General features: G+C 39.2%; 1 protein-coding gene across 1 annotated transcript in view; it reads left to right on the top strand.

Moving 5' to 3' along the window:
- SLC2A13 (solute carrier family 2 member 13) overlaps window positions 1-16,795 on the top strand; it is a 167,433-nt gene that overhangs the window by 18,857 nt on the left and 131,781 nt on the right. Inside the window, exon 2 of the mRNA XM_075429058.1 lies at window positions 11,904-12,063. Within this exon, the coding sequence (XP_075285173.1) occupies window positions 11,904-12,063 (160 nt within the window). The remainder of the gene's footprint in view (window positions 1-11,903; window positions 12,064-16,795) is intronic.

Below are 16,795 nucleotides of genomic sequence, written 5' to 3'. Positions count from 1 at the left end.
AAAGCAATGTGCAGTGTTTGGACTATAGTCTCAAGATGTTGACTTCACCTGTGTGCATGGGGAACGCCTTTGTACTTCGTAGCATGCAAAATGTGCAAGCCATGCAAGGTTTATTGAGGAAGAAATACTATACTGATTTGCGCCCCCAACCTCCAATACTGTAAATATAAATACCATTTCTTTTCCCATATGGTCAAGAAACTGTGGTTTATTATCTCTGCATGGATCACTTGTGTTTGTAGACGCAGTCTTGTTTGTGTCTGAAACCTCTAGCATAGAAGGAAACTCAGCAGTCACTGTGGCTCGTATGTTTTCATTACAATGACAGTTGTACTTACATTACTGTCATTAATGCTACTTGCATTATAATGATATAATTGAAACCTGCTTTTTAAAATCAGGCCTTAGACTGTAAAATGCTTACAAGGCTTTTGTTTGTTTTTTAGAGCAATAGTTATAAAACCGTGTAACTAGTACCTGTCTTCCTACAAACCATGCTGTGTCTTGTACAAGTGGGTAACTAAATGTGGTAATTCATATCAAAATATAGTTTTGTGCACTGGTGGTTGCAATGTGTTTACCCATTGCAAGCACAAAATTACTGGGAATGTAAACTAGGCAGACAGTGTTTTTATGAATGGCTTTCCAGAATAGCAAATTAATACATTCAATGTTACTCCACTGTTTTTGTCTAAAATACTAATTTGCAATAAGGTTAGTCTTTCTACATGAGTTTTTTTTAATTATTGGCAAGTGATAGGTAAGAAAATGCATTCTTCTTCTTGTCTTCATCTTAAGCTGCATGTTTGGAGTCAGTTGCTGGACTTCTGGTTAACTCAATGAAACCTAAAGCAGTTTACGGGAGAGTTAACTGGTTTAACTGTTATAATAATCGCACTTGTAGAAAAAGGCACAGTTAAAATCAAGTTACTTCTTAGTAGAAGATGTAGGGCTTTTAGGTGTAAGTTGAAGGCATGCTTTTAGCTGAGCTGCAGTTCAGCTTCTAAAGCTTGTTCATGTTTGTTTAAAAATCACTTTAGTTAGAATTACTCTAAGTTGGGTAAAGCATCACTGCAGTAGAACTAGGAAAGAAAAAAGTGGTTTGTGAGCACAAGTGCAAAGTTGGAAAGGAGTATTCATTTCATGTGTAGCTTTCAAATCATTACCTTTGTCCTCTGAAAATAAAATTTCTCTGCATAGAACATCTTTACTAATCCTTGAAGTGTTCAGCTGTTGTTGTGGGATTGTGGGGTTTTTTTTTAACCATGTAATGATTGGACGGTGTTCATCGTGCAGGCTTTCTAGCATATATGAACAGTTATGCAGATGAGTCCTGCCAGATCCTTCTGGGCCATGATAAAACCATACTTCCCTGCTGGAAACTGCTGTTTGCTTGGCTGAGTCGGCAGAAAGAGCTGAATGGCCACTCGTCAGCCACTCAGTTAGTGCTTGTTGTGATCTTGCGCCTTAGCACCAGTCCACGTCAGCCACCAGATCACAAGTCTCTAATGGGAAACGGAGTAGCCAAGATATGCATCCCGACCTGCTGCCTTGCTGGCAGAGGAGGAGTGAGAGGCTGGGGAAGCAACTCCTCACCTTTGGCCAAGTTCATCTGCCTGTTTTTCCTAGGTATAACCAAGCGGCATGTATAGTGCATAGTCTGCATGTGCTAAAGAATGTCTACAGCAAAGCACCACTTATATCGGTTACTATTTACTTAAGCTAAAAGCTTCACTTTTAAAGTAGATTAAGTAGTGCTTGTCTTAGGTGTTTATACAAGCTGTCATAAAGAAAACTACTATGTTGTATTTGTAATTTTCAAGTGAAAGAAAAATAACATGCTCTTATTTTCTGAAGTGAGAAGCTTTTGCAATGTGGTAAAAATAAAGGTTGCGTTGAGTAGTATAAAAATCTATGCTGCTTTGCTCTTTCACAATGAAAGATCTTCCTCAGCTTGTAAGTTCAAAGAATCTTTGCAAACAGTGATTGATCAAAATTAATTCAGAAACAAAACTTTTTACTAGTTGCTTTTGGTAGTTTTCAGTCACTTTGAGGGCTGATTGTTAATCTTGTATTGATATAATGGTTCAGAAATGCACTGCTTCACAGTTCTTGGTACCTTTCAAGAAGAGGGAGCCATAGCAAATCCAGTATTGAAAATTAGTGATACTCCTTCCTCTGCATACTTGCATGCACACACAAATACTTTCTGAGAAAGAGTTTCTCCTATTTAGGCTTTCCTAAAAATGCTATTCCAGAAATAATTCATCTGCTCCTGTCTGCATCACTTCAGAAAAAGAAAAAAATCCATTTCAATGTTGAAAGTTGCTAAATACAAATTGATAGCTGTGTAGGTGACCCAATAAAAGACTTTTTAAAACTCTTTTGCTTGTTGACAATGTAGGTGTAGGTTAGCAAACCATTATTTTGCTTATGTATTTTGAAGAAACTGTCACTGATGAGCTATAGCTTGATTAATTAGCAGTTCAGTTGTTGCATTTTTATGATGCTGTCATTTAGCTGGATTTCTTTTAGGAATTATTCTGATTAAGATTTAACCTCGTTCAGGTTACTTCAAAACATTAAAGCTAGATCTGTGCATAGATTTGGGCAGTGTGAAGGGAGTAACTTGTTTTAAATATGCCAGCTTTCCGGAATGGGAGCTACGGCCATGAACTACAATCACAGGTTCCGAGTATGGCACGCTGTGAGAAAGGAGGTCCCTCAGTAGGATACCCAGGAACTAGAGCAGCTGAGTGGGGGGATGTCTGACCAGGTGTTTGACAAGCTGGATTAAATGGAATATATGCTGGCCATAAAGAAAGGCTGAATGTGAGTAACTAATTCTGGGCTGCTGGGATGCATAAACTGATCTGACATCTGTAGTGCTAGGCATGCTCTTATGCTTTGGACAGTTGTGAAGATCTTTGCTTGAAACGTACTGGATGTTTAGCTTGATTATTTGTCTCTGGTTATTGAAGTCCCACTTTCTCCTTCTGACTTTGCCCCTCAAAATGAATTTTCTTTCTTACATGTTTTTGGATTACTGTAACCTTGAATAATCTTAAAATAACTTTGGATAGAAAAAATGATTTGTTTTAAAAATTCTCTTCCCAAAATGAGCCGTTCTATACATAGTACAAATGTTGAGGTTGAATAGGACCCTACAGTTAAAGTGGTTCTGACACAGGAGTTAATTTCATCTGACCTTAAAAACTTTCTCAGTTCTGTTTCTCCATTTCTCTGTTCTGGGCTTGTTCAGCCTGAAGAAGAGAACGCTGCGAGGGGACCCAATATATACTTACAAATATCTGAAGGGTGGGTGTCAGGAGGATGGGGCCAAGCTCTTTTCAGTAGTGCCCAGTGACAGGACAAGGGGCAATGGGCACAAACTGAAGCACAGGAAGTTCCGTCTGAGCATGAGGAAGAACTTCTTCCCTCTGAGGGTGATGGAGCCCTGAAACAGGCCGCCCAGGGATGTTGTGGAGTCTCCTTCTCTGGAGATATTCAAGACCCGCCTGGACAAGGTCCTGTGCAGCCTGCTGTAGGTGACCCTGCTTCGGCAGGGGGGTTGGACTAGATGACCCACAGAGGTCCCTTCCAACCCCTACCATTCTGTGATTCTGTTTGTTTTCATGTAAAATTCTCTTTCCCTTCTTACTGTTTGACAATTTTCCCAGAGAAGTAGTATGTTTTCCCCCTCTAGCTCTCCTACTTAACTCTTTTAGTGTCCACAGATTGTGGCATGTGTTGTATCCCCCTCTACACTGGGATGTTATTTGGTAGAACTGAATGCCTGTAGCTTTCTGGCTGTGGGTAGTATTCTTTTTATCTGCTGCAATAAAGATTCCTGCAATTTTTTTTGTATGTTTTCAAGTTTTTGCTAAACTAAGTTTTCTTTTAATAAATTGAGTAAACTAGGTGTTGTTTTAATAAACGTTGACACTCTAGCCTGTACATGGTAAGTTCTTGTCTATCTTGCCTGTAGTGTTATGGCTCACTTACTTTTTCCTGTGTCCAGTTTCCAGATTAAAAAGATTCCCTGGCTTGAAGAGTTTCAGTGTAGGAAAATAAGTACTGTGATACAGTCTTTTCTTGATTACACAATTTGTTGAATATTTATGCGTCTCTACTATGATATGTGGTGTCCTTATTCTCTTCTTGCAAGATACTGCCCTGGAGATGTCAGAGAAGGGTCTTAGCACTGTCGTTATACAGGAATTGTACTCTGTGCTGGCATATTAAATTTTTTATGAGCTGGGTTTGCATCTCTATCTTGATCAAGTGAGTTTGAAACTTGAAATTACTCTTGTGTGTAATGCAGTTCACAAAGGCTAATGCCATCTTTCTGGGGATTTATATTTACAATATGACAGTTGTTGTTTCTAGTGGACACAGTCTGAGGTTTGGGTGTTTTTTTTTAGGCGAAGAAGGATTTTGTGTTCTTGATCTTTACTGATAGAGACAACAGTGAAAAACCTTCTCGTGGTCAACAGAAGAAGTTATTAATCCAGGCTCATTAAGATATGATTGTTCTATAAATTTGAAGCAATATCAACTAGTGAGTAGCTTCATTTATTTTTCTTCAAATTGTTCTGATCCTTGGACTCCTTCACCGTTGAATGCTACATAGTAAGATAGGTTTTTGGCACTAGTTATAATATTAATCACTCTGGTTTGGGCTAGTGGCTAGATAGGGACAAAAAGATCTGCAATTAGTGTATTAGATGTTCAACAGAACAGGTTCTTTTACTATGATGAATCAGTTCTCTCTGATTTAATAAATTGGTGTTTAAATAAAATAGAAGACTTTAATGAAGTCTGCTGATGTTGGTTCCCCAATCTAGAGGAGATGCACCTAAATCTGCCCATTACTGTGATTTATGTTCTCACAAAGCAACGTGGGTTTAGTGCTAGTGGTTTGTCCCACTGCCCTTTCATGTTTCAGAGCTCTACTGTAGCTGAGTACACTTGTGCCATTGCTAAGAAATGGACTTCTACTAATCTGATGTAGGGGAGAGAGTGAAATGGGAAAGTGTGCTGCCAGTCGTCCTTGAAATAACTTTAAGTTACCAGTTACAAACTGCTGATAATGCCTTTACTAGATATGTGCAGTGGGTGGAAAGCCTAGATACTACGACAGACTTGAGCTTTCCCTCGATGTTCATGCTCAAACTCCAGCTGTTTCAGTGAAGATTTTAGCTTTATGTGCTAGGGAAGTGGTTAGTGCATTAGAACAGTGTTCAAATGTACTGCTTTCTCAAGTATTTCCTATTAGCATGTTTAATGAGGCACTCTTAATACCTCCTTAGGCTGGCTGTCATTACTGAAAACTGAAGTGTTAGCTTTAATAACAGAAAAGGACTCTTTACAAGAATATGAAAAGGCTTAATTTTTGTTTAGGTTGAGCTTTATAATTAAAATACATTGTCTTTGTATGCTTTGTGGTTAAAATGTACCTAGTTTGTCAATGATAGACATACCTCTCTCCACAGACTACTTAAATGGATTCTTCTTTTGATTCACAGTAAAGAATATACAATTATTTTGGAACTCGTCACTTCTTTCAAAAAGTTAACCAGCGTGTTGCTCTTATCCTCTTGAATATTGGTGCTCAGATGTAAGCAATGTTATGAAATTATCGGTTGGCAGGAATGCTGGTTTTGTCAGAAATAAAGTAAAAAACTTGGAGTATAATTTGTGGGAACACAACTAAAAGAAAATACTTGATGAAAGTCTCTTTGTCTGTATAATCTGATGTACTTCTGGGATCAATGGTGTTTCAAGGTACTAAATTTAGATTGCACGTCCAATATCCAAGATGTAAGAAGTTTATCAGATTTCCTGCAAAGCTGCTGGAAGAAAACATTAGCCTGGTATTCAGCTGTAGCGTGGCAAGTTTCCCCCTGCCCCCTTTGGAATTTGCTGTTTAATTACAAAAAAAAAAACAACCCCCAACAACAACCAAACCTTAAATTCATATTCAGACTTTCTCATAGCGTAACAACCTCTATTAAGCTGTTTATTAATATTTAATTCCAATTTTCTTTGCCAAAAATTACTTCTTTATCTGGTTGCCTCCACAGATCTTCCATGTGGAATCACTTGCTAAAGCTGCTTGGAATCCTTACAAGTAGAACAAACCACTATGGGCAGCTTCTTAATGAAGTGAACTTTAAAGTTGGTTGCATTAAAGTTTCACATTTTAATGAAAATTTGCTCTTAGAAGTTCATTCTAAGATGTGTGAAAAAACAAAATTATTGCCTTGGTTAAGTATCTCAGTACAGCTTTATATGTCAGTGAGGAATGCATGATTCCCATGAGCATTCTCCTGAAAGGAAATGTTTTATTAACTTCTGTTTCTGCCTGTTCATTTGGAACTCCTAACAGTGCAAACTTCTGTAGTGAGTTTGACGGTTCTTTGTTGTTGATAAATGGCTCAGTTATTGTACTCTGGAATAGGATCAGGGATATCTTTGCTTTTTGTTTTTTGATAATTTCACATCCTGTTTTTAGTTTCCAACTGGACAGTCTGGAGTCCCATGGCAGTTCAGGCCAGTCTCCGTTATCATACATAGTCCTGCCTATGGGCCAGTACAGGCTTTTGATCTCATCATGAACTGTTGAAGGGAGCTAAGTGGTACAAACCCCTTAACAGGCAGGCGGATATCCTTTTAGCTGGTTGTATTCCCTGGTTTACCTGCCATTGACGCAAAGGGTCAGCGTGAGCTGCAGGGAAGGAGGGGTAGAACCAGGAGGCAGAGAGACACCAGCTCCTGGGTGTGCCTCCCTAGTACTACTAGTTAACCATGGGTCCTTTTTATTCCGAAGCATGAAAGGCTGATTGAGGGGTGTGAGTTTTTTTTCTAAAGTTACCCAGTTCTTTTCACCTATCTCTGTGAACCTTTTGGGTAGTAATCTAAACGGCCACAACAAAAAATTGTCAGGAATCTTTCCTGATGTTTTTGCTGCTCCTGATGCTCGTTATTGGTTGATGCCAGTGAAATGACTGACACTTACATTCCTACTATGCGAGAGCTTTTTTAATCATGCTAGGAGTAAAAGTGCATATCTTTCAATATCCTGTCTGCAGCTTTTGTTGCTCACTTGTTGTTTTTATGATGCGCCTTTCCTCCTGTCTGCTAGATACGCAACTGGAGCTATAGTGGAAGTCCTGGTCTTCACAGGATACATTTACATCCATCTGATCTTGCAAAAAAATCTTTAAAATTATTCCATCTCCCTAGTGTTTATTTCCAAATGCTTTTTATAAACAAGAACTTGGATTCCTTCTTTAGTCCTTTTTATTTTGCTACCTTAATTAGATTTTTAATTCTCTTAATTATCATGGGAGTTCTCCTTCATGACCTTTTTATCTGTCCTGTCAGTTGGTTTGTTGACTTCATTCCTAAACTTAATGAATTCCTTATAATGCTTACGTGTTCATGCTGAAAATACCTTTCTGGATGGTAATGTGATTCTGAGATGCCTTTTCACATCTGCTTTCTATTGATTGTCTTAAAATTGAGCTGTGCAACTGTCTTGTCTTTGCTTTTCCAATGGTGCGTCTGCAGATTATAGTAGCAGCTCTAGTAATTATGCTCCTAAGGGATTTTAGAAGTGAAAAAACCATTTAATATGATTTCAGTCCGTTGTGTCATCTAATGCTTCCCCTATAATAATTAGATGTATCTTGTGGTCTAAATTTAAGGAACCTCCTATTATATTTTTTTCTGAACTCTATTCTCTAATGAGGGCAGAAGGTTAATGTCTTGGTTACTCAAGTGAAAAAAAAGATTGGGCTTGCCTGCTTTCCCTTCTCAGATTTCATAGCCGTGGTGCACAATGTAGAGCTTAAACTTTCTCTGACAGATTTCCAGTTAATTGTTTTCATTTTCTTTTCCTCACATCTTGTCACTTATCAGCTTTATTAGTTAGGTAGTAATATACTTGGCTGCAGCAAGAATCTTTTATTTGGTGTGAGCAGTTTAACAGTGAGAGTGTATTAGAAAATGTCATCTGAGGGTAAATGAAAGCATTCTCATATGAAAGATTAAGGAAAGGTTACATTGCAGCCATATTTATTTTGCTAGGAAAGCTGTTCTTTGTTTTCAAATGTCTTTAATATCTATCTATTAAAATAACTACATAACAAGTACTTGTTATATATTTTAGAGATTTTTATAGTTGATTAATATTTAATGCCTTGCTTCCAACTGTGCCTTTTCACAAGAACTTACTCTTTTATGTTCTAGTGTGTCTTAAATGGAAATTAGAGGAAGAAAATCTGGAGAAGATTGATGCATTCTAAGGCAATTGAAAGCAAATCTGAAATGTGAATGATATTATAGAATCTAAACTGTTATTTTTTTAGTGGTATGATTTTCTTCCTTAATTTGATCTGTTTCAGAATGGCCTTCTTACTCTGCTTTTGTGTATGAGTGCTTGCTGGATGGCAGCCAGTCAAACTGGGGAGGCTTTCCTAATGCCTCCTCCTGCTTTCTGACACCTCCTTGCCACAGTCAGAGCTCAGAGTAGCAATACGTATGTTTTGATATCTAAATGATAGCTGGAAACAAATAACATAATTTTGTCTTCTGAACTGAGAGTTTTGTTTGGATGTTTTGAACCTCTAGGTTTTGGGAAACCCAGTAGAGGAAGGAAGGTCTGAGTACAAAGCCAAAAGGCTGGCTTTGACAGCAACATTGTGAAAAGTCTCAGGGTGAGAAAGCTGACATAGAAGTTGCAGAATCACAGAATCATTTTGTTTGGAGATCCACCTGTGGACATCGTCAAGACCTAACTGAGCATGGTCCTGGGCAACCTGCTCTAGCTGACCGTGCTTGAACAGGGGTTGGACTAGATGATCTCCAAATGTCCCTGGCAATCTAAACAATTCTGTATGATTTTGAACTAATACTCTAACTCCTTAGGTTTTCCTAAGAAATCATGTGCTAAGAAATCATGTTCATTGTTTCCTAAGAAACATGTTCATGTTTCCTAAGAAATCGTGTTCATTGTAGGTTTGATAAAAAATCATTTCACTATTGTATTAGTGCCAGCTGAATAACTGGTTTCGTTGGCTAGCTTGTGATGCTGAGGAGTTCGAGCTTCCCCTTCCTCTGCTAATTCCTGTAGTCATTAACTTTGTGGCAAGAATGCAGCATAAACAGTAAACCTCCTGCTGTCAGGATGCCTCTTGTTCAGGATGCTTTACAAACACGTTTTAACCTTCACATGACCCTTATGTTACAGCAACAGGCTTTAGTTTCACCTGTGAATGGCAAGCGTTGCGTTAGCCGGGGCTGCTGGTGGTTCTCGGAGTGTCCGGGAGTGGTGCTGTGCGCTGAACGTTGGCGATAGCTGTCGGTCTGATCGGCAGTGTGGCTCTGCTTGCTGGATGCCGGAGAAGCAGATGTGGCTGATGTGTTTTGAACAAGATTTCCTCGCAGATCCTGTGTGAAATCAGCCTTCATTAAGAGGTGAATAGGGGAAGACAAGTAGCTTTTTTACAAAGCATATATTGGTTTTGGTTGTGCACATCTTTCTGACTGCTTTCCAGTAAAATCCACATACAGATGCTGCCATTTTTATCTCTTGAATTAGCTTATTAGCTTCACTACATGATTATCTATTTTAAATATATCGTTCTTGGGACTGTATGTTATTTTTCTAAAGCTTTGAATGGGGACTGACTTTCAGTAGCTTCCGATAGAAAGGTCTGAGATCAGTTTTCTCTGTGTGTCCCCTGGAAGACAGAAACACAACCATATTTTTCTTCTCTGTGTTTATTGCAAGACCCTGATCGGTTTCCATACCTGTGAGCTCCGTGTTGGAGGGCTTGGTCTCTCATGTCATTCCTCCTGCTCTCCATTCAATCATCTTTTCCCATTTCCATGTTACTCTTGCAAACAGCAGGGAAGGTTGTTTATGGGCCAAATGATAAAATAGTCACTGGCAAGCAGACTTCCCCCCCTCCCCCCCCATCTTTGAGTTTCCATGGCTTTTTACTGATGGTTGGTCAAAATGGAGTAGCGGAGAGCAGAGAACGAATGGCCTCACAAGAGCCCTCCAGAGGTATCAAGCGTCTGGTCCACCGAGTCATGGATTCCCAGACTGGGCGATGTGTGAGGCGGCGGGGCCTGGGCCAGGGCTGCTGTGGCTGTGGGCCCTTCCCCTCCAGCTGGGCGCGAGCCCTCCGTGGCTTCTGCTTGCAGAAAGACGACGTGCTTCTGTGCTTTCCCATAAAGGCTTTTCCCTTACGTGCGCGCTATCTCCATCTTTTTAGTTGTAAATAGTTCAAATGCTGATGGGAAAGGTGTGAGAGAAATATCCCTGGTGGCAGACTGCCTTTGAAATAGCAAAGGGCGATTTGAATGGTTTTTTCCATAGTGTTTTCTGGTTGGCTTTAAAAATGGTTGAATAAATTTTTAATGATTCTTCCCCCCTCCCAACACTTTTATGTGGTTTTTGTATTCTGTGTGGGTTGCTCAGTCAGTAGGAGGAGGCGGCGCTGGTGTGTGCTGGGAGGCTCTGCCGGGAGCTGGGTCATCATGCTGAGAGGCTGCTGCGCGTGTTTACCTATCATAACAAAGGATCTTCTCATGCCGTTTGATTATTAAACAATCTGTATTCCTCGCTCAAGCTTTTGGAGGCTCCCAGCAGTTCTGTCAGGCTAACCTTGTTGCTAAAGATGATTTTGTGCTCTTAGTTTGGTGAGTCAGCCAGGCAGCGGGGCACTGGCCAAAGCCTCCGCCATTTTATGGAGAAGCCTTTCTGCTGCGACACGAGCCGGGAACTGCAGCCGTGCTTCAGGAGCCATGGGCGTGCCTTTAGGTGACCCCATTTCGTGCTGGGAGTGCAGCACTGGCCTGTGCTGGCGAGGGGCTGTTGGTGTGGGCCTGGTGGAGCTGCCCCAGGCTGGAAGATGTGATGTCTCTGCTGCTGCTCGGCCGTGCTCATGATGCTGAAGTCTATCTCAGCTGGCTTAGTCGAAATGTGTTTTTGTGTGTGTGCAGCCAGCCTACTTCCAGTTTGAACTAAAAAAGAAATTGCTGTTGGTTGTCACTGTTGGTTCTCTTAAGGAAATGGGGATAGAAATTTCCTTTAAATGAAAGTGTGACTGTTGTTGGATTTGGACCACAACAGCATGTACCGTATCCAGCTCTGCTCTTTATAAGCTGTAGAACTCATGTTTTTGTACAGTTTGTGTGTGTCCTCCTGTGTGTGTTCCACACAGGTATTTCCGTCTTTTGCCAAAATGGCTCATTTAGAGCCATCATAGAATTCGTAGGAAATACTACCAGTATTAAGACACAGTAAAAGTCAGATGTGCTTTTGCTTCAGTCCGTGCTGCATTATGGTGGTAGAGCTTTTAGCACTGCGTATGGAATACTTTCAAACCAAGCTAAGAAACTAGCAAGGAAGTCATGAAACAATCTGTTCTGTAACAATAATGACCTTGCTTTTTCTTGGAGGTGGAAACCATGCTAAAGTTCTGTTTAAACTCAGAGCTGTGAACACTTGGCATCTTCAGTTAGTCACTTTGACTTACATGTGCTTACTTGGATCATAGCATTTCTTTATTTCAAAGCTATAAACATATTTATGCTTTTTATTTAATCTTAGTGTACATGCAATGTGAATTGAAGTGAGTTATTCCTTATATCATTACTTCAAACCTTGAGCTTACAATACAGCCGCTATCGACCAGTGTGTGTGCCCATTTGCTCTGGGTATGCTTCTAGAATGCATTAGGTGTATTTTCTTTCTTTTCGTCTTTCGGAACCTGGAAGTCAAATTCTTCCAGCTTGTTCCATTTAAATAGTATAGTATGTTATGATGAAAAAGGGATGTAGTACCTCTTTTGATTTTATAACTGTAATTTAATTTATGCTTGTAGGTGTAGCATCTATGACTGTGCCAGTGTACATCGCAGAAGTTGCTCCACCGCACCTAAGAGGCAGATTAGTCACCATTAACACTCTGTTCATCACTGGAGGGCAGTTTTTTGCAAGCGTTGTGGATGGAATCTTCAGCTACCTCGCGAAGGATGGATGGAGGTTTGTGAGTCTTCCTTGCTAAAAGCAAAACTAGCGTGGTCGTGATTTGGTTGACAGCTATTATAATTCTTGTTGGTAAAATAGAGCTTACATATAAAGTGGTAAAACTGTATGCTTAAGTGGAACTGTAATAATTAACTCCTGCTAAATAATATCTATACTGCTTTCACTTAGGCTTAATATTCACAGTATGCTTAGATTTTTTGACTTTACTAAACTTTAAAATGGATGAGCAATAAATACGCATCAACAAGCTTGAATGATTGTCATGATGTTTATGAAAGTAGCTTGCCTTTTACATTTAGAGTAATTACATGCTGATTTTTCAAATGGCAAATTTCCTGCAAGTATGATGCTGTAGTTGCAAAATAGAGGTGTATTTCAAATGTTCTTAATCTGAGCAGTAGTAATCCAGCCAGATTGAAGGAGATCGTAGCATAACTTTATAGTTAAAAGTTTAGATTATAGAATAATACGAATCTCTTTTACTCTGCTTTCTGGATATTCTGTTCTTCCTGTAGGCTTTGCTAGGTGTTTCTGGACTGCAGCCTTATAATTACCATCCTTATAGTGGTGTGTCATTTGAGAGAGATGAGAAATTTCAGTGGCTCAGTATTCTGCTTGCAGTGCTGACTTGAAAAAATAATTAACAGAAATGTGTAGGAGGAATAACTTATACTATAGATTCCAACTTCTGAAAACCTGTGCTTAATTATGTGTACTTTTCCCTTGAAACACTCTTGGGAAAGGGACACGTGGTGTTGTAAGGCCATCAATTTCTGTTGCTGCAGCCTGGAATCATATTGCTATTTGAAAATCCTCATCTGAGGGATCCTTCTCCCACCCCCCAAAACTTGCAACATAAATATTGTTATGTTCTCAGTCTTCTAATGGAGATGAATAGGAATTCTGGGTGTACTGATGTTTGAGGTTTAAGTTAGAAACAATTGATTTGGGACTCAGTACATAGAAGAACTTGGAAGCTGATCTTTTTATAGTATGTAAAGAAATATTCATTAAAACAAAAAGTTAATATTTTCTTAATCTATGGTTTAATTTGTGTATGTCTGAAGATTCAAGAAGTTTGAGGTTTTTACTTTTTGTCCATGTTATTGCTTCCTTTGCCTCTTTTGTAAAAAGATGTCACATTTTGACCTTAAGAAAAAAGTCACTTCATGCTAGTTTTGTTTAATTTTAATTTAATTTTAAGATTTAGCTCTGGTTTGTGCTTTCTGAACATGCACTGGTTACTTTAGCTCGGATGAAAATAGCGTTTTGTGTTTTTTACATGAAGCCTTTGATGACCTTTTCATTATAATGCAGCTGCATTCTTTGGCAGACTATATGTCTGCCTATGGAGAATTGAGAAATAGCCTTCACTGAAAGAAAAACTTAGTTTTATAGGATTGCTAGTACCTTTCTGCAGTTAAAAGAAATATGCTCAATTTTGGGAAAAGTTAATGGCATGCAGTAATGCATTTCTAAGTAAAATACAAACTGAAGTATTTAATCTCTGATGCCAATTACTCATCAGTCCCTGTATTATTTTAGATTAACTTGTCGCCTAAATAGTTTGCTAATGTAATAGCTGCCTATGCATGGGGCTGGGTGGGAGGAACAGACAAGTAAAGATATTTATTTAGAAATGGACCTCTGAGTCACTGTTACTGTTAGAGGCTTTGTGCACTTTCTGTTTAGGCAGATTTTTTGAGTTCAGTTTACCTCAACGGTTAGGGATTCAGCTGGGGGAAGCTTTTGTGGATGCAAATTGTGGTTTTTTTTCCATTAGCATGCTGGCATGTAGGAGGTAAGGATGTGTTTGTAATCTGTGTGTTTCAGTAAATACTGGTGTATTGGAAGAAAAATATAAGCTAACAAAATATCTGAGAAATATGGATCTTATTGGAGCTGTGGTTTTTGTTTAATTGTTCAGGTAAACTAAGATATTCCCTAGCTGGAATTTTTGCAGATCAAAAGTAAACTTCTAGGCTTCTTTGGAAGAGGTCAGTCAAAGAGCTGGCATTGTAGTATAGGATGTATCAATTTCCAAATCAAACAGTGACACAGGATTGGCAAGTACGTTTGTATGTAAATGATTATTTAAATGAAAAATGCCATTGCAGTTGGCTGCACACACATACAAGTTACCATCTTTTGCGATGTTACTTTGTAAATATATTTAGCTAAAGTGGAAGATTAGGTGGAAGACAATAATCACTGTGAAATGTAGATTTCGTCTTTTTGTAAAACATTGATGGTTCAACTCTACCTTAAATAGGAATGAGGCCTGAAATGCTGCACAACTGTTCTGAGAATGCCTACATTGGTAAAACTTACTTCTGTTTGGAACAAAAGAAAAACCTGCTCTGGTACGATTCAGGCCTTTTAACCTATCTGAACTGAAAAAAATAAAAGTAACGTCTAGTACCTGTGGATTGAATAAGACTGTGAGGTTGGGTGTTTGTTCGGAGCTGTGTGGGATGCTGGCTTTTGAAAATCTACAGTGATGGAAATTTCAGTTTCTCAAGACAACTTGTTCAGATGTTCAGTCAGTCTTACTGTGAAGAATTGTTTTCCTTCGTCTTTGACCTGGATTTTCCTTGTTGCAACTTGTGACTATTGACTCTTGTCCTTTCATAGTGTCCATCTGAGAAGAGTCTGCCTCCGTCTGCTCTATGAGCTCTTTTTCAGTTGTGAAAGATACTGTTAGATCTCCTCTTGATCATCTCTTTTCTGAGCAGCACAAACCCCATTGTCTCAGCCTCTGCTTTTATGTCATACTCTGCAGTCGCGCGACCGTCTTAGTGATCCATTGGTATTCTTGGTTTGTAGCTTTCCCTCATGTTGGTGGTCCCGGTCTTCCAGATTCAGCACGGTGTGTTCAGTAGTGAGGGTTAATTGTTTCTTGCAGCCTGCTGGCTCATGCAGTAGGACTTTTGCTAAGGCAGTAACACTGTGGTTTATGTACACGCCAAGTGCTGTTCTGCCGGGTTGAGCGGAGCAAAGTGAAGTGAAACTGTTGGTGGTGCATTGGGCAGAAACTAAGGGTATGCTAGTGATGAGGTATCCAAGGATACTCAGCTGCGATGCTGGAGCTGTTAATTAGGGATTGTGTACTTGGCTGCCCTCAGGTAGTTTACTGCAACTCAGGACTGAGCAGGGAAGAGTACAGATGGTCTGTCACCTGGAAAGAGTGGCCGGCAGACGCATGGGGAGAAATCACAGATGTTCACTCCTGAGTCATCACATGTAAGAAGGAAAATTACAGCAATTATTGTAGCTCTTAGTGACTGTATGGCTAAGTATTGGAGTACTACAAAAAACAATAAGGTACTTTACTTTTTCTCAGCTCTGCTTGTTCTTGGAAATGCTGGGTATTAAATTAAAAATAAACCAAAGAAAACAAATAATTAAGCTGACTCTTATGTCAGGTTAGCTTTATAAACCCTGCTAATGCCGTCTTAATAGTATTGCAGCAATATGTCTGAGAAGGAGAAATGTTACAGCAGACTTACTAAATTTCATGCTGGATTTTTTCAGTTCTGCTAGACATCTGCCTTCAAATGCTAAGTCTTGTACTCTGTATAGGAAAGAAATATATTAGATTTCTGAAAGCTGGCTCACTGCATGAAATGTCTAAAACTGCCTGCTTTTACTCTAAATTGGTTGTATCAAAGTTGCTTGATCTGCAAATTGCAACAACTCTTGAACTTGCAGTGGATGTATGCTCTTAACTGAACATTTTCTTTCTGACCTGCTCCTTGTACTCAACTTTGACCAGCAACATGTCTATTGGAAAGTGACTTTAGTGAGCGAGCACTTTCTGTACACTGCTTTTTTATCTTGCCTGTGATAAACAATCCAATCGAGTCCAACTGGTAGCTTTAACAGGCTGGATCGAGATTTCAGGAGTGCCAATTGATTTTGCTTCCTAAGATGATTGCGGGTACCCAGCTGCTTAGTTATGGAGGCTCTGCTGCATTTAAGGGACTGAAGGGCTTTGGAGGAGCAGAAATTAGGTAGTGTAAGTGTAAAGGACTAAATCTGTTTATTTATATGCATTAAAAGATCCTTCTGCTTGCAGTTTGACAGAACACAGCAACTGTGTTCTTAATTTCTGTTTTTTTTCTACTCCTCATTTGAAATAGAAAAAGCTTTCTAAATACCACTCTAATGGAGATATTGAATATACAATTTAGTGAGTTTCAATGGCATATGTGTACAGTTGATTCGGTATACAGCATGTTTGTGGAGAGGGAAGAGCTTAGGAAGGAGGGAGAACATTAATGAATGAGAACATTAGTGAATGAGGAATGAGCGCATTAGTGAGCTAGTGACACTTGTTAGATTTGTTGGCTGAAGACTACTTGACTAAGAATCTTTCCACAAGCTTTGTGTTTTGAATTTATTTTCTTCCATCTGCTTTTCTTTTTTTTTAACTAATGATGAGCTATGCCATTCCTAAAGTGTTAGAAAATAAGAGAATTGCTCACAGTTTTCTTTCTAGACCAAGATTTACTTGTATGACCTTGGGAAATTTTTGCTGGTTTTAGGAAGAACTTGAGGGCTCGGCTTGGGGATGGGAGGACAGGCCTGCATACACGTAGTCCCAGGATGGCCGTCCTCTTTGCGTGGCCTTTTGGGTGTTCTTTGCCCCATTCTTCAGTTTTCTGCCCTGTTGTATTGCTCATATTTTTCTTTGTTAAATCTACAAATGCCTCTAAGAAAGTCT

The sequence above is a fragment of the Opisthocomus hoazin genome, chromosome 8 (assembly GCF_030867145.1).
Source record: "Opisthocomus hoazin isolate bOpiHoa1 chromosome 8, bOpiHoa1.hap1, whole genome shotgun sequence".
NCBI lineage: Eukaryota > Metazoa > Chordata > Aves > Opisthocomiformes > Opisthocomidae > Opisthocomus > Opisthocomus hoazin.
Note: the sequence above shows the minus strand (reverse complement) of the source record. Positions and strands in the feature narration are given on the sequence as shown.